This window comes from Nerophis ophidion, linkage group LG06, assembly GCF_033978795.1.
Source record: "Nerophis ophidion isolate RoL-2023_Sa linkage group LG06, RoL_Noph_v1.0, whole genome shotgun sequence".
Classification (NCBI taxonomy): domain Eukaryota; kingdom Metazoa; phylum Chordata; class Actinopteri; order Syngnathiformes; family Syngnathidae; genus Nerophis; species Nerophis ophidion.
Window position 1 is genome coordinate 3,492,707 of NC_084616.1, and position 18,644 is coordinate 3,511,350.

The following is an 18,644-nucleotide window of genomic DNA, read 5'->3' on the forward strand; positions in this document are numbered from 1 at the left end:
CGTTGAGGTCCTGGTTCATCCTTGGCTGTTAGCAAGCTGAAAGACAGAAACATCTGCGGCGAGGCAACTCCTAACTTGCAGTGGAAGATAACAAGTTGTGTGCCCTTGCACGAGAAAAAAAAGTTCAGCTTAAGAACAATAGATAATAACTACAGCAACGGCCTTTGAGCATAAGAGTTGTGTGATAAATTATGTATAATTATTCTAACACCTGCCCTGATCTATACCCACATGGGAAAACTCAAGAGACCCCAGCTGGGGAAATACAAACCCCGTTTCCATATGAGTTGGGAAATTGTGTTAGATGTAAATATAAACAGAATACAATGATTTGCAAATCCTTTTCAAGCCATATTCAGTTGAATATGCTACAAAGACAACATATTTGATGTTCAAACTCATAAACTTTTTTTTTTTTGCAAATAATTATTAACTTAGAATTTCATGGCTGCAACACGTGACAAAGTAGTTGGGAAAGGTGGCAATAAATACTGATAAAGTTGAGGAATGCTCATCAAACACTTATTTGGAACATCCTAACGCCATGTACGTGCAGTAACTGAGTGTCTCCATGGCGACAGCAGGCAAAAATCCTGGCGGTCTGCACCACACGCAGTCTTAGTAGATCACACACAACACGCCCACTAATAGTACCTGGAACTATATACCTATGTCCCTTATTTGGGATCAAAGTACTGTAGATCTGGCGCAATTTGAATGATTGTAAAACTATGGACTGACGACTGTGGCTCTCAGGTGTTGGATCAGCTCACACACTCACCTGCTGTACATCATTCATGGCCCCATTCAAGCTGCACTGCTGGTGAGTCAATCACTCAAGTACCCTTTGTTGTGTACTCCATGGCATATATTCACATATATATATATATATATATATATATATATATGTATATGTATATGTAGGTGTAGGTGTAGGTGTGGGAAAAATCACAAGACTACTTCATCTCTACAGAACTGTTTCATGAGGGGTTCCCTCAATCATCAGGAGATCTGATGATTGAGGGAACCCCTCATGAAACAGTTCTGTAGAGATGAGGTAGTCTTGTGATTTTTCCCACACCTACATATTGCGCTCTACCACGGTATCGAGCACTATTCTCTGGATAATCCAATCAAGACATATATATATATATATATATATATATATATATTCACATATATATATATATTCACATATATATATATTCACATATACATACATATATACATATATATGCATACACGCGTAAATATGTTTTTTATATACATTTATGAACAGATATATACACACATATATGTATATATGAATATATATATATATATATATATATATATATATATATATATATATATATATATATATATATATATATATATATATATATATATATATATATACATATATATATATATACATACGGGCTTCACGGTGGGAGAGGGGTTAGTGCGTCTGCCTCACAATACGAAGGTCCTGCAGTCCTGGGTTCAATCCCAGGCCCAGGATCTTTCTGTGTGGAGTTTGCATGTTCTCCCCGTAAATGAGTGGGTTCCCTCCGGGTACTCCGGCTTCCTCCCACCTCCAAAGACATGCACCTGGGGATAGGCCCCTCCCACCTCCAAAGACATTCACCTGGGGATAGGCCCCTCCCACCTCCAAAGACATGCACCTGGGGATAGGCCCCTCCCACCTCCAAAGACATGCACCTGGGGATAGGCCCCTCCCACCTCCAAAGACATTCACCTGGGGATAGGCCCCTCCCACCTCCAAAGACATGCACCTGGGGATAGGTTGATTGGCAACACTAAATGGTCCCTAGTGTGTGAATGTGAGTGTGAATGTTGTCTGTCTATCTGTGTTGGCCCTGTGATGAGGTGGCAACTTGTCCAGAGTGTACCCCGCCTTCCGCCCGATTGTAGCTGAGATAGGCGCCAGCGCCCCCCCTCAACCACAAAAGGGAATAAGCGGTAGAAAAATGGATATACATACATACAGTGGTGATCAAAAGTGTAGATACACTTGTAAAGAACATCATGTCATGGCTGTCTTCAGCTGCCAATCATTTCTACAACTCTTAGCACATACACATAAATTATTTTATGAATTTATTATGGCTCTACTGAAAATTTGAGCAATCAAAAGGATACATACAGCAATGTTGATATTTGCTTACATGTCCCTTGGCAAGTTTCACGGCAATAAGGGGCTTTTGGTAGCCATCCACAAGCTTCTGTCCTGATCCTCTACTTGGATCATGTCATATTCTGTTTTTGTTCCGTCTTTGTATCACATCCTGTTTAGTATTTGTCTGCCTTAGTTCCTGGTGGCACTTCCTGTTTGTTTCCGTTGCCATAGTTACGTATTAGTGTCACCTGCATCTTGTTTTTACGCACACCTGCCTTGTGACTACATTCCTGTATTCAAGCCAGCCTTCTTTGTTCATTCGGTCTCGCAGTCTGGTTTGTATTCAATGCAACAGGTGACGTCAATGACTCCCACTTGTGGTAAAATACTTTTTGTACTTGTTAGCTTCCACGCTATTCTGTTATTTGTCCTTAGCTCACATGCTAGCGCTTTTTTTCTTTCTTTCTAGCTCCCATGTTAGTTCTGTTTGTTTTTCCTTTAGTGCCTTGTGCAAGTGTTTTTGTTCCTAGTCTGTTTTTATAGTATAAATACATTTTAATTTCTTACCTTCACGCTGTATCCAGTCCGCCTGCATAATTGAGAGAACGCACCCACATCACCACAATTCCAGCTAAGCGTCACAGCTTCTGTTTCAATTTTTGACCACTCCTCTTCACTAAATTGGTGCAGTTCAACGAAATGTGTTGCTTTTCTGACATGGACTTGTTTCTTCAGCATTGTCCACACGTTTAAGTCAGTACTTTGGGAAGGCCACTCCAAAACCTTCATACTAGCCCGATTTAGCCATTCCTTTACCATTTTTGAGGTGTGTTTGGGGTCATTGTCCTGTTGGATCACCCAACTGCGCCCAAGACCCGACCTCTGGTCCGGGCTGATGATTTTAGCTTGTCCTGAACAATTTGGAGGCAATCCTCCTTTTTCATTGTCCCATTTATAGCAGCAGTTCATTGGCAGCAAAACAGGCCCAGAGCATAATACTACCACCACCATGTTTGACGGTAGGTATGGTGTTCCTGGGATTAAAGGCCTCACCTTTTCTCCTCCAAACATATTGCTGGGTATTGTGGCCAAACAGCTCCATTTTTGTTTCATCTGACCACAGAAATTTCCTCCAGAAGGTCTTATCTTTGTCCATGTGATGTCAGATGAAACAAAAAGAGTTGTAGAAATGATTGGAAACTCAAGACAGCCATGACATGTTCTTTACAAGTGTATGTAAACTTTTGATCGCGACTGTATATATACACACACACATCCATCCCATCCAATTTCTACCGCTTATTCCCTTTGGGGTCGCGGGGGGCGCTGGTGCCTATCTCAGCTACAATCGGGCGGAAGGCCTGTTTACACCCTGGACAAGTCACCACCTCATCGCAGACATACATATATACTGTATATATACACCTACCTTTTAACCACAACCTTGCCACACCACCATCTTTGTGCATCCAGGTCAACCTGTTCTTTCTGCTGAACATTTTGCGGGTTCTGATCACCAAGCTGAAAGAGACCCACTGTGCAGAGTCCACCACCTACTTGAAGGCGGTGAGAGCCACCCTAATCCTCATTCCTCTGCTGGGGGTGCAGTTCATCCTCTTCCCCTGGAGGCCCGAGGGACGCATCAGCCGGGCCATTTATGACTTCTTTGTAAACATCTTCTGCCATTTCCAGGTACAGACCACACACACTTGTGTGCGCATAAGTAGTGACTCTTTTAGTCAACTTCAGGGAGTCCCAGGCACCTACAAACCCTGTTTCCATATGAGTTGGGAAATTGTGTTAGATGTAAATATAAACAGAATACAATGATCTGCAAATCCTTTTCAAGCCATATTCAGTTGAATATGCTACAAAGACAACATATTTGATGTTCAAACTCATAAACTTTTTTTTTGTGCAAATAATCATTAACTTTAGAATTTGATGCCAGCAACACGTGACAAAGAAGTTGGGAAAGGTGGCAATAAATACTGATAAAGTTGAGGAATGCTCATCAAACACTTATTTGGAACATCGCACAGGTGTGCAGGCTAATTGGGAACAGGTGGGTGCCATGATTGGCTATAAAAACAGCTTCCCAAAAAATGCTCAGTCTTTCACAAGAAAGGATGGGGCGAGGTACACCCCTTTGTCCACAACTGCGTGAGCAAATAGTCAAACAGTTTAAGAACAACGTTTCTCAAAGTGACATTGCAAGAAATTTAGGGATTTCAACATCTACGCTCCATAATATAATCAAAAGGTTCAGAGAATCTAGAGGAATCACTCCACGTAAGCGGCATGGCCGGAAACCAACATTGAATGACCGTGACCTTCCATCCCTGAGACGGCACTGTATCAAAAACCGACATCAATCTCCAAAGGATATCACCACATGGGCTCAGGAACACTTCAGAAAACCACTGTCACTAAATACAGTTTGTCGCTACATCTGTAAGTGCAAGTTAAAGCTCTACTATGCAAAGCGAAAGCCATTTATCAACAACATCCAGAAACGCCGCCGGCTTCTCTGGGCCCGCGATCATCTAAGATGGACTGATGCAAAGTGGAAAAGTGTTCTGTGGTCTGACAAGTCCACATTTCAAAATGTTTTTGGAAATATTCGACATTGTGTCATCTGGACCAAAGGGGAAGCGAACCATCCAGACTGTTATCGACACAAAGTTGAAAAGCCAGCATGTGTGATGGTATGGGGGTGCATTAGTGCCCAAGGCATGGGTAACTTACACATCTGTGATTTTTTCATCATGTTCTGTTTGTGTTGTGTTGTTTGCTCGGTCCTCGTATTATCTTTCAACCTGCCCGTTGTACAGCACTTAGGCTACCCCTGTGGTAAATTTTAAATGTGCTTTATAAATAAAGTTGATTTGATTTGATTTGATCTGTGAAGGCACCATTAATGCTGAAAGGTACATACAGGTTTTGGAACAACATATGTTGCCATCTAAGCGCCGTCTTTTTAATGGACGCCCCTGCTTATTTCAGCTAGACAATGCCAAACCACATTCATCCCGTGTTACAACAGCGTGGCTTCGTAAAAAAAGAGTATGGGTACTTTCCTGGCCCGCCTGCAGTCCAGACCTGTCTCCCATGGAAAATGTGTGGCGCATTATGAAGCGTAAAATACAACAGCGGAGACCCCGGACTGTTGAAGGACTGAAGCTCTACATAAAACAAGAATGGGAAATAATTCCACATTCAAAGCTTCAACAATTAGTATCCTCAGTTCCCAAACGTTTGAGTGTTGTTAAAAGAAAAGGTGATGTAACACAGTGGTGAACATGCCCTTTCCCAACTACTTTGGCACGTGTTGCAGCCATGAAATTCTAAGTTAATTATTATTTGCAAAAAAAAAAAAAAAAGTTTATGAGTTTGAACATCAAATATGTTGTCTTTGTAGCATATTCAACTGAATATGGCTTGAAAAGGATTTGCAAATCATTGTATTCCGTTTATATTTACATCTAACACAATTTCTCAACTCATATGGAAATGTTTGTAATTCGGTGTTAATATTGGAGTGGCCCCTCGGCCCCTGTTTAGCGGAAAAGTTGGGCTCCAAGGTCAAAAATGGTGACTAGTATTAGGAATACAGGGTAAATAATGTATTCGTTCTGATTTCAAAAGGAATACATTATTTTCCTTTAATTACATTTGCGTTATTTAGCATGCTGCTGTTGCTAGGCAACAGGCCAAACACCCCAATGCCCTCGTTCTCATGACTTTAATCAGGCTTCTTTGGACTCCATTTTACCCACTTCTGGAACAATCTCCTTTGTGGATCAATAAAGTTTGTCTAGGTGTAAATTAGCTACATTAACAATAAAGGAAATAGCCCCTTTTTACATTATTTGTCTGAACGAGACTAGCCCACAATCCATTTGTGCATCATGATTATGTACTCTACTTGCTAGGCCACCACAGTTTTTGCAGTGGTGTTCCGCCTGGCCCGAGTGTTTGACTTGCCTTCATTTAAAAGCATTATATTATTTTAATGTATTAAAAAGTGTCAGGGACAAAAAGTGTGTTTTGAACAACCTCCCGAGTGAGGTTGATGGTGCATACAAAGATACTACACATGCCAGTATCCAAAAAATTTTTCTTCTTTGCTTTATTTACAGGGACTGCTGGTGGCAATTATATTCTGTTTCTGCAACGGTGAGGTATGTTAGGCACTCGTCCACCACTTCATTAGGTACACCCATTTTGACAGTTTTGGACGGGGTGGGTGTGGGAACAACGAGCACTCCCCCATGCGACCCCTAACGCCCTTCTCTTATTTTGTCCCCGCCAGGCACAGACGGCGCTAAAGAGGAAGTGGTCCCAGTGGAAGTCTGCCTGGGGCAAGACCGGCTGGGGCGACACCCCCGTCAACACCAACAGCCACTTCAGCTACCACAACAATTCCTCCATCACGGAGACCAGCCGCGTCGCTGCAAACGCCGAGCAGCCCGACGCTCACGGGAAAGCCGGCGAGAACGCTCACTTCCTGTCTGGAGGCAGCGCGGCGTGTGACACAGATGAGACCCCCAACACACTTTTCCCCCTCAAATAACCCCCGTATCGCATCTTTTTAGAGGCAGCATTGTAAGAAATGCATCATTTGCGTGACTGTGTAGTACGTTGAGGTTTTGTACACGAATGATCATTCACTGTAATTCCTCACATAGTGTCCTTACTCAACTGCAGAGACTGCCAGGCAATAGGGCTTAGACGTTTTAGCAGGTGGAAACTTTTCCTCGTACAAATGCATTTTTATAATAATATTACAACAGTTGTTTTTTTTGCAGTTTTCTTCAAATATATCCATAATTTGATCATCAAGGACCTTTATTGTGGTAGCACACTTGAGACTAGAGATGTCCGATAATGGCTTTTTTGCCGATATCCAATATTCCGATATTGTCTAACTCTCGCCGTATTTCCTTGAATTGCCGCTGGGTCACTAACTAATTTTAATTTTAAACCTCTTCTCACTCCGGCGTTTACCAAAGACATGCGGTAAATTTAGGCCTGCGCTTATAAATTTGAGTGTGATGTAAGGATACCATCTTTAAAAGCACATTTAATAAAAAAACGTTATTATGGTCTTACCTTTACTTATAAATGAAGTCCATGCGCAGCTACTTCTGATCAAAAGCATCGATAGGTCTTCCTTATCTTTCTTCAGTTTTAAAAGTCTCTGTCTTGATGGAGATCTTCCTTTATTACCTCCTGCTTCGATTGAAAGTCCAGTTTAGAAAACTGTTTTATTTTAGATACTGTATGTAATCCTCCATGTTAAAAGTGCAAGCGAGAGGAAAAAATAAACGATCGCTGCTTGTTGTCACTTCTTCTGCAGCCGAGTAGACGCAAGAAGGATCACTAGCGCCCTCTACTACCAGGAGGCGGGAGTCATTTAATAACTCATATTTGACACACACAGCTACGGTATATTGATATTCTTCCCTTTATGCGATTTCAAATGATTGAAATCAGCTTCCTCCATTTTGAAAATGATGACAGGTGAAGTGTCACTCATGACGTGACGAGTTTGACTCGGTGGAAATTCCACACATGCGCTAATAAAAATAATATTTAGCGAAACGAGTTTGACCCGACGGTAATGCTAAGCATACACTAATTATTTTGAGAAACGAGTTTGACCCGGCAGTACTTCTAGGCAGGTGCATACTATATACCCGGCGGCAATTCAAGGAAATACAGTAATTACCAATTCCGATATTAACCGATACCAATATATACGGTCGCGGAATGAACACATTATTATGCCTAATTTTGGTGTTATGCCCCGCTGGATGCATTAAATAATGTAAATAGGTTTTCCAAAACAAGAGAACGACTTTAACTCAAATTATGGAAAAAAGTGCCAACATGGCGCTGCCATATTGATTATTAAAGTCACAAAGTGAGTTATTTTTTTTTAACATGCCTCAAAACAGTAGCTTGGAATTTGGGACAATCCTGATACCCACTAGAAGTATGGGAAATACTATACTTTGACTTTCACAAAGTGCATTATTTTTTTTAAACATGCCTCAAAACAACAGCTAGAAAAACAATGAAGGCCCACAGCTTCAGTCCAGAGTATACTAGAATAATAAAGTACACAATAACATAGTCCTCCTTTAGTAGACTGCCTGGCATACTGTATAACAGGAAATGATAAAGTCGGCTCAATCGGCCCTGCTCTAATGTATTTGAATGAGTAACACAAATGTGCTGCAAGCTGGTGGTGAGTGCTTGAAGTGGCCTAGCAGTCAGCCAAAGCTTCTGAAATGCTGCGTTGAGACAGGGCTTCTCACCTCCGTTCACTGCAAGCTGCAAAGTGTGCGCCATGCAGGGCAGACTAGCCACACCAAACTCCACCGTCGTGCGTTGTCCCTGACCACAACGTGAGCTTTTATTTGTTGTACTTTTGTTTTTTCTTGGCGGTGTCTTTAAGCGACAACTGTGTGGTACTACTTTTTTTGGGTGTTTGCTTTTCATCTATCTTTCACTTGTATTCACGGTGTAACTCCTTATGATTCTTGAAAAGGTGGGCGATCAAATTGCTCGATTAAAGGAAGACGTCGTGGTTCCTCCTTGCACAACCAACCTGTTGCAGTCATTGCAAATTGCCAGTTTTTTTATCCGTCAGACACACTTGGAAATAATCCCAAACCATAGACATGGTGTCGTTAGTCAGTCACCGAGCAAGTTGGCTTGTTAGCCACAGCTATAGCACCGGCAACAACACACTTCTTGTTGTTGTTATGCTGCGCTCGCGGCGGTTTGATGAGGTCATCAAGCGTCGCCAGTAAACCTCTCATGCTGCGTCGTGCTGCAACTCCTGTGTTGTGTGTGGGAGAGTGGAGAGAGGGGGGGGGGGCTGCTGACTGGGTTTATATCCCGGTTTTACCGGATACTTACCACTCCGTACAACGGCGTTTTAAAAAGTCTATTTTTCACTTGTAGCGGTAAAGTCCTAAACTCTTACTGCTACTGGTTACCGAATATAATGAAGCTAGTTCAGACGTGTGCAGCCGGCTAATAACAGATGTCCAGAATTGTGTCCATGTTTAACAAAAATATTTATTATCATAAAGTCCTATTTATAAAACCCACTTTGTAACAAAAACGGAAAATACACCGGAGCAAACAAATACTACCTGGCACAGTCAAAAACTGTTGCGCCTCCACTCAGCAACACCTGAGCAAGATCACTCTCCGTTCTCCTCGTTGGCAGATTTCCCTTTGCTCTGGTTGGTGTGGAGTTCCACCTTCAAGTCGTGGATTTTGCCGTGTTAGTCCCGCGGCTGCACCTCCACTCAGCAACACCTGAGCAAGATCCCAACTCCTCCCTAAGTAGACTGGCACTTGGGCTTCAGCCAACCCCTTTAGTGACGTCATGAATTTGGCGGACAGAAAGAGTATTTGGCTCTAACACACCTGCCCCTAATTGCTACTGGCGTGACGGACACAGCAATTTAATTTGGAATAAATAAAACAAAAATAGAGCCATAATACCAAAACAAACACTCTTTCTTTGGTTTTCATTTTCCCTTTTGCAATAATGCATTTATTTTACTCCATACCTTCACATTGAAGGCATATCTTTGTAACGGGTCTTTCGATGATGCTTGTTTTGGTTTGCAGACCAACTGAGCGTACAAGGCCTTTCCTGTCAGGAAATGTTTCCAGTATTCTTCCCAAGATCCAACTTCCTCTTGGTGCTGAAGCATCCACTACTGCAACAATATCTCCTGCTGTGAAACATCTTTTTTCCATTCGTCCACTTTTGTCGCTCTTGTAGAAACGGTAAATACTCTTGAATCCACCTTTTCCAAAAAAAAGGTCAGCGATATATTGACTCTGCCTCCATCTATGTTTTGCATACAGATCAATCTTTGTAAACAGACCTGGTGGAAAAACTGGGTTTCCTTTATTAAGGAGTAAGTGATTTGGCATCAGAGACTCTAGGTCATGGGTGTCAAACTCTGGCCCGCGGGCCAAATTTCATTTGGCCCTTGAGGCAATATCGAATGAACATTAGAGCTGGCCCGCTGCTGTAACACCGCATTCACCACTAATACTCATACTCTTCAACCCTCCCGATTTTCCCGGGAGACTCCCGAAGTTCAATGCCTCTCCCGATTTCTACCCGGACAATAATATTGGGGGCGGGCCGTAAAAGCACTGCCTTTGGCGTTCTCTACATGTCGCCACGTCCGCTTTTCCTCCATACAAACAGCGTCACGGCCCACTCACATAATATATGCGGCTCATACACACACACACAAGTGTTTGCAAAGCATACTTGGTCAACAGCCATACAGGTCACACTGAGGGTGGCCGTATTAACAACTTTAACACTGTTACAAATATGCGCCACACTGTGAACCCACAGCAAACAGGAATCAAGAATGACAAACACATTTCGGGAGAACATCCGCACCGTAACACAACATAAAAACAACTGAACAAATACCCAGAACCCCTTACATCACTAACTCTTCCGGGACGCTACAATATACACCCCCGCTACCACCAAACCCCGCCCCAACTCAAACCCGCCGCCGAAAAGAGGCATTCAATTTGTATTTTTATTTTATTTGATATGTCATTGATATTTTTTAATTACTATTATTTAAAACTGGATTTTGCATGTCACTATAAAGTTAAGAGTGGATCGTGAGATCGACAGGCGGATCGGTGCGGCGTCTTCAGTAATGCGGACGTTGTATCGATCCGTTGTGGTGAAGAAGGAGCTGAGCCGGAAGGCAAAGCTCTCAATTTACCGGTCGATCTACGTTCCCATCCTCACCTATGGTCATGAGCTTTGGGTCATGACCGAAAGGATAAGATCACGGGTACAAGCGGCCCAAATGAGTTTCCTCCGCCGTGTGGCGGGTCTCTCCCTTAGAGATAGGGTGAGAAGCTCTGCCATCCGGGAGGAACTCAAAGTAAAGCCGCTGCTCCTCCACATGGAGAGGAGCCAGATGAGGTGGTTCGGGCATCTGGTCAGGATGCCACCCGAACGCCTCCCTAGGGATGTGTTTAGGGCACGTCCAGCTGGTAGGAGGCCACGGGGAAGACCCAGGACACGTTGGGAAGACTATGTCTCCCGGCTGGCCTGGGAACGCCTCGGGATCCCCCGGGAAGAGCTAGACGAAGTGGCTGGAGATAGCGAAGTCTGGGCTTCCCTGCTTAGGCTGCTGCCCCCGCGACCCGACCTCGGATAAGCGGAAGATGATGGATGGATGGATGGACGGACTATAAAGTTATATAAGCCTTGCTTGGTCAATATTCAATGCAAAACTTGTTTGGGTCCCTATCAAAGGATTAATAGTTCAACCTCGGCCCGCGGCTTTGTTCAGTTTTAAATTTTGGCCCACTCAGTATTTGAGTCCGACACCCCTGCTCTAGGTCATTTGGATCATCCGATGGTCTTGTGACGGGGCGATTGTTAGGCATAGCTTCAACTTCGCACGACACAGTTTGAAAGCCTTCATCGTCCAGTGTTTGTTTGGCGAAGCACGGCACTTAAGATCTTTCTGATCATTCTGATGATGCGCTCCCATATGCCACCATGATGAGAAGCAGCCGCTGGATTGAAACTCCACTTCATTCCCTTTTGTGCTAGAGAGCTTTCGATAAGGGCTTGATCAAAGGAAGCCAAGGCCCCTCTTAATTCCCTTTCTGTTCCCACAAAGTTGGTACCATTGTCGGCTCTCATGTGGGAAACTTGTCCTCTTCTACAGATGAATCTTTTAATAGCGTTAATGCACGAGCTTGTATCAAGGGAGTAAGCCACTTCCAGATGAACATCTACTTGAGTAGCGTTCCCATCGTTAACAACAGTTGCATTCACGATGAGATTGCGTTTAACTTCTGGGTCCTCAGCAGAGATTGATTGAGCTTGCCCTCTTGCTCACTGATCAGGCTCCTCTGCCACGAAAGCTCCCTCTTGATTTCAGCCGCTCTCAAGTGACTCTTCATTCTCCTCGTTGGCAGATTTCACTTTGCTCTGGTTGGTGTGGAGTTCCACCTTCGAGTCGTAGATTTTGCCGTGTTGGTCCCACGGCTATGCCTCCACTCAGCAACACCTGAGCAAGATGCCAACTCCTCCCTAAGTAGACTGGCACTTGGGCTTCAGCCCCTTTAGTGACGTCATGAATTTGATGGACAGAAAGAGTATGTGGCTCTAACACACCTGCCCCTAATTACTACTGGCGTGACGAACAGAGCAATCTAATTTGAAATAAATAAAACAAAAATAGAGCCATCCATCCATCCATCCATCCATCCATCATCTTCTGCTTATCCGAGGTCGGGTCGCGGGGGCAACAGCCTAAGCAGGGAAACCCAGACTTCCCTCTCCCCAGCCACTTCGTCTAGCTCTTCCCGGGGGATCCCGAGGCGTTCCCAGGCCAGCCGGGAGACATAGTCTTCCCAACGTGTCCTGGGTCTTCCCCGTGGCCTCCTACCGGTTGGACGTGCCCTAAACACCTCCCTAGGGAGGCGTTCGGGTGGCATCCTGACCAGATGCCCGAACCACCTCATCTGGCTACTCTCCATGTGGAGGAGCAGCGGCTTTACTTTGAGTTCCTCCCGGATGGCAGAGCTTCTCACCCTATCTCTAAGGGAGAGACCCAAACTCATTTCGGCCGCTTGTACCCGTGATCTTATCCTTTCGGTCATGACCCAAAGCTCATGACCATAGGTGAGGATGGGAACGTAGATCGACCGGTAAATTGAGAGCTTTGCCTTCCGGCTCAGCTCCTTCTTCACCACGACGGATCGGTACAACGTCCGCATTACTGAAGACGCCGCACCGATCCGCCTGTCGATCTCACCATCCACTCTTCCCTCACTCGTGAACAAGACTCCTAGGTACTTGAACTCCTCCACTTGGGGCAGGGTCTCCTCCCCAACCCGGAGATGGCACTCCACCCTTTTCCGGGCAAGAACCATGGACTTGGAGGTGCTGATTCTCATTCTGGTCGCTTCACACACGACTGCGAACCGATCCAGCGAGAGCTGAAGATCCCGGTTTTCATGTTCCCTTCTACGGATGAATCTTCTAATATCGAGGGAGTAAACCACTTCCACATGAACTGTTCTACCTGAGTAGCGTTCCCATCGTTAACAACAGTTGCATTCACTATGACAGGGGTGCCCATTACGTCGATCGCGAATGACTGGTCGATCTCGGAAGGTGTGTCAGTCGATCTCAAGCCAGGCATTAAAAAATAGACATAAAAATGAGCAATCATCAATCATACCAAGACTTCACTTTCGTCAGTTGTTTGACATTCTCGGCACCCGAGGATCTTGTGAGATGACGCTGGCTGCTGCCAGCTCATATTTAAGAAAAAAAATCACTAACAGGGCGGACGCAGAGAAACACATTTTATTTCTAGAGACTCCGTACCTACTGTCAAAACTCTAAAGACCGACTGCACAGTTCCTGTCTTCACCATAAAAGACCTGTTTCATCCTGCCTGTGCTAACAAAATAAGAGTCTCAGAAAGCTACGGAGTTTGATGCCAATGTATTTCTCCCTCGCCCTCAGCGACCGCTTTCTCACTTGCTTGCCCACCCGCACACTCACTGACGTCACTCACCTGCTGCCAGACATTAAAGGGCCACACACATATGCTACTCTCATAACAAAGTGTTTAAAAAGGAGTATGCAAGTTGGACAAATGAGATGCCAAAACCAACCACTTTCATGTGGTATTTGACAGAAAGGAGGACTTTTTTTTTCCTCCATTTGAAAATGCGGACGTTATCAGCACCACTGTCTAATTCCAATCAATGCAAGTCATCAGAATCAGGTAATACACCAACTTATATTCTTGTCTTCATGAAAGAAAGGAATCTATGTGTGTTAAACATGCTTGTATTATCATTAAACAACATTAACTTGTTAACAAAAATGTCTCTTTCATAAATAAATAAATATAAATTATAAATAGGAATGAGGTAGATCTCCTCGACTTGGTCAATTGAAAAGTAGCTCGCCTGCAGAAAAAGTGTGAGCGCCCCTTCACTATGGGGTTGCGTTTAACTTCTAGGTCAGGGGTGCCCATTACGTCGATCGCGAGCTACCAGTCGACCGCGGGGGGTGTGTCAGTCGATCTCCAGCCAGGCTTTTAAAAAAAATAGACCTAAAAATGAGTGATCATCAATCTTCACCAAGACGTCACTTAAATGACATTCACGGTACCGGAGGGTCTTGTGAGATGACGCTGGCTGCTGCAAGATCATTATTATGAAAATATGACCGAGAGGAAGGCGAGAAACACTTTTTATTTCAACAGACTCTCGCGCCGTACCTTCCGTCAAAACTCTAAAGGCCGACTGCACATTTCCTATCTTCACAATAAAAGCCCTGCTTCATGCTGCCTGCGCTAACTAAATACAGAGTCTCGGAAAACTGGCGTGCACAAGCGATCCCTCAGAAAGCTGGCGTGCACATCACTTGTGCACGCCAGCTTTCCGAGACTCTTATTTTGTTAGCGCAGGCAGCATGAAGCAGGGCTTTTATTGTGAAGATAGGAAATGTGCAGTCGGCCTTTAGAGTTTTGATGGAAGGGACGGCGCGAAAGTCTGTTGAAATAAAAAGTGTTTCTCGCCTTCCTCTCTGTCATTTTTTCATAATAATGAACTGGCAGCAGCCAGCGTCATCTCACAAGACCCTCGGGTGCCGTGAATGTCAATCAAGCAAGCTACGGAATTTGCCGCCTTTTTTTTTCTTGTAAAGTGTATGGAAGCTGGATGAATTAGATGCCAAAAACCAACCACTTTCATGTGGTATTGTACAGAAAGGACAACTTTTTTTCTCCTCCATTTGAACATGTGGGCGTTATCATCATTACTGTCTGATTCCAATCAATGCAAGTCATCAGAATCAGGTAATACACCAACTTATATTCTTGTCTTTGTGAAAGAAAGACATCTATATGTGTTACACATGCTTGTATTATCATTAAACACATTTAACTTGTTTACAAAAATGTCTCTTTCATAAATAAATAAATATAAATGATATATATAAATGAGGTAGATCCCCTCGAGTTGGTCAATCGAAAAGTAGCTCGCCTGCAGAAAAAGTCTGGGCACCCCTGCTCTAGGTCCTCAGCAGAGACATTGACTGAGCTTGCCCTCTTGCTCACTGATCACTCTCGGTTTCAGCCGCTCTCAAGTGACACTCTCTGAATTTCCTTCCGTCTCTTTTTCTTTGATCCACATAGAAAGCAACATCTTCACGCTGCATGTGGGCGGCTTCATATTGTCTCCAAAAAACCTTTTTAGAGCTGACCTCATGCTCGCAAATGTAAGTGTTGAACAAGCGCAAGCTGTTTATCTTTAACATCGAGACTGGTTGTATCCAACAACTTGAATGCCAAAACAGCGTCGGGAAGAACCATGTCAAATTTGCTCGAACCGAACGATGTAATCCGCCATGGAAACTTCGTTTTCTCTCCGAATCTTGTCAAAGTCCGTGTGCGCGTCATAAGCTCTGTCCTTTTCTTCTTTTAAGAACACATTATCCAATGCCTTTGCAAGGGTCTTCATCCCATCATCTTTGTTCAAATCATCCGCAGGTATTTCAAAGTTGTATCTCTAGCTCCAAGTCCGAGTCCATGGTTCTCGCCCGGAAAAGGGTGGGGTGCCATCTCCGGGTTGGGGAGGAGACCCTGCCCCAAGTGGAGGAGTTCAAGTACCTAGGAGTCTTGTTCACGAGTGGGGGAAGAGTGGATGGTGAGATCGACAGGCGGATCGGTGCGGCGTCTTCAGTAATGCGGACGTTGTATCGATCCGTTGTGGTGAAGAAGGAGCTGAGCCGGAAGGCAAAGCTCTCAATTTACCGTTCGATCTACGTTCCCATCCTCACCTATGGTCATGAGCTGTGGGTCATGACCTCGGATAAGCGGAAGATGATGGATGGATGGATGGGTATCTCTAGCTCTCCCCCTCTGTGACAAAGCAACAGCCAAGGCTTGTTTCTCCTTATCCAGGCCGGTAACACGTATCCACATTTCGACTTCATTTTTCCAGCCCTCAAAAGACTTATTTTCTTCAAGCGCAGGAGGGACTCTGTAGTTAGCCTTGTTAGACATCCTCTGCTACCATCTGATAACTCAATGACGACAACCTTCAATCAATCAATCAGTCAATCAATGTTTATTTATCCATCCATCCATCATCTTCCGCTTATCCGAGGTCGGGTCGCGGGGGCAACAGCCTAAGCAGGGAAGCCCAGACTTCCCTCTCCCCAGCCACTTCGTCTAGCTCTTCCCGGGGGATCCCGAGGCGTTCCCAGGCCAGCCGGGAGACATAGTCTTCCCAACGTGTCCTGGGTCTTCCCCGTGGCCTCCTACCGGTTGGACGTGCCCTAAACGCCTCCGTGGCATCCTGACCAGATGCCCGAACCACCTCATCTGGCTCCTCTCCATGTGGAGGAGCAGCGGCTTTACTTTGAGTTCCTCCCGGATGGCAGAGCTTCTCACCCTATCTCTAAGGGAGAGACCCAAACTCATTTGGGCCGCTTGTACCCGTGATCTTATCCTTTCGGTCATGACCCAAAGCTCATGACCATAGGTGAGGATGGGAACGTAGATCGACCGGTAAATTGAGAGCTTTGCCTTCCGGCTCAGCTCCTTCTTCACCACAACGGATCGGTACAACGTCCGCATTACTGAAGACGCCGCACCGATCCGCCTGTCGATCTCACCATCCACTCTTCCCTCTCTCGTGAACAAGACTCCTAGGTACTTGAACTCCTTCACTTGGGGCAGGGTCTCCTCCCCAACCCGGAGATGGCACTCCACCCTTTTCCGGGCGAGAACCATGGACTCGGACTTGGAGGTGCTGATTCTCATTCCGGTCGCTTCACACTCGGCTGCGAACCGATCCAGCGAGAGCTGAAGATCCCGGTCAGATGAAGCCCTAAATCCCAAATGTCGCAAAGGACTTCTTCTTTGTAGAAGTATATTTTCCTCAGTGTAAATTCAAGGAACACAATAACAAAACTAGCCACCGCCGTTCACATTTGGGGCGGCATAGCTCGGTTGGTAGAGTGGCCGTGCCAGCAACTTAAGGGTTGCAGGTTCGATTCCCGCTTCCGCCATCCTAGTAACTGCCGTTGTGTCCTTGGGCAAGACACTTTACCCACCTGCTCCCAGTGCCACCCACACTGCTTTAAATGTCACTTAGATATTGGGTTTCACTATGTAAAGCGCTTTGAGTCACTCGAGAAAAGCGCTATATAAATATAATTCACAATTCACACATTTACCGACTAACAACCGGAGCCGGCGCATAGAGCAATGCATGCTGGGAGCTACCGTAAATACACTAAAAGAGTGGCTGAACCATAAGTACCATAAAAATGCGCAATGCAAAAACAGAACATTTACAGATAATGTCGGCATTTACCGATATTATCGGACATCTCTACTTGAGACACATGAGATGGAACAATATGTAGTGGACTTAGCCTAACAAGTACCACAAGAATACTAGTATGTACATAATAATGTAAATAGAAAATGATATAAATGGACTCGGTCAGTGAAAAAACTTGGTTTACCGTAGCATAGTAGGCCTAAGTTTCATTAAATTAAAGCGGCGGTTTTATTTAACAAGTATATCTAAAATGTTTGGCCATTGCAACATCACACAATTTGAACAGTAACACTGTTTGAATGTGGGGAAAATAAAACACTGTACTTTAATCAAGTGATTATTTGGCGTACCATCAGCGGTGCACGTACCACAGTTTGAGAATTGTTTATAAACAGCATAAATTAATGTGACTAGACGGAGATTAGAATAGAATACGTAGTAAAGTAGATCCCGTCGTGCAAATAGATTGTCAGAACAATGACAGCAAACCAAAACAAGCACAGTTGGTACACATGTGCAAGGTCATATTTATATATTGTAATTATCCATCCATCCATCCATTTTCTACCGCTTATTCCCTAGTGGGGTCGCGGGGGGCGCTGGCGCCTATCTCAGCTACAATCCGGCGGAAGGCGGGGTACACCCTGGACAAGTCGCCACCTCATCGCAGGGCCAACACAGATAGACAGATAACATTCACACTCACATTCACTGGTAGTCACATATAAAACATACAGTACGTGTAGACGGCAATATAACTCAAGTAAACAACACAAACATTTTATATTCATCCAGAAAAAAGGTGAAATGATGAGTGTGACCAGTAGATGGCAGTCACACATAAGAAACATGTGTAGACTGCAATATGACTCAAGTACACAACATTTTATAGTCATCCAGAAAAATTGTGAAATGATAAGTGTGACCAGTAGATGGCAGTCACACATAAGAAATACAAGTAGACTGCAATATGACTCAAGTAAACAACATTTTATAGTCATCCAGAAAAATGGTGAAATGATAAGTGTAATTATGATTATGTTTATACATCGCTATGAGAGAATACATAATAAAATAAGTATAATATATATCAGGGGTCACC

At 44.3% G+C, this 18,644-nt stretch overlaps 1 protein-coding gene and 1 long non-coding RNA gene across 2 annotated transcripts in view; both read left to right on the forward strand.

The window, feature by feature from the left end:
* The window catches only part of calcrl2 (calcitonin receptor-like 2), a 73,824-nt gene extending 66,861 nt beyond the window's left edge, over nt 1-6,963 (forward strand). Inside the window, exons 11-14 of the mRNA XM_061902480.1 lie at nt 757-823; nt 3,596-3,814; nt 6,265-6,306; nt 6,438-6,963. Of these exons, the coding sequence (XP_061758464.1) occupies nt 757-823; nt 3,596-3,814; nt 6,265-6,306; nt 6,438-6,698 (589 nt within the window). The 3' untranslated portion in view covers nt 6,699-6,963. The remainder of the gene's footprint in view (nt 1-756; nt 824-3,595; nt 3,815-6,264; nt 6,307-6,437) is intronic.
* Nucleotides 6,964-11,129: 4,166 nt separating this feature from the next.
* Nucleotides 11,130-18,644, forward strand: part of LOC133554093 (uncharacterized) — a 261,586-nt gene continuing 254,071 nt past the window's right edge. The window contains exon 1 of the long non-coding RNA XR_009807058.1: nt 11,130-13,018. This is a non-coding gene — a long non-coding RNA (uncharacterized LOC133554093). The remainder of the gene's footprint in view (nt 13,019-18,644) is intronic.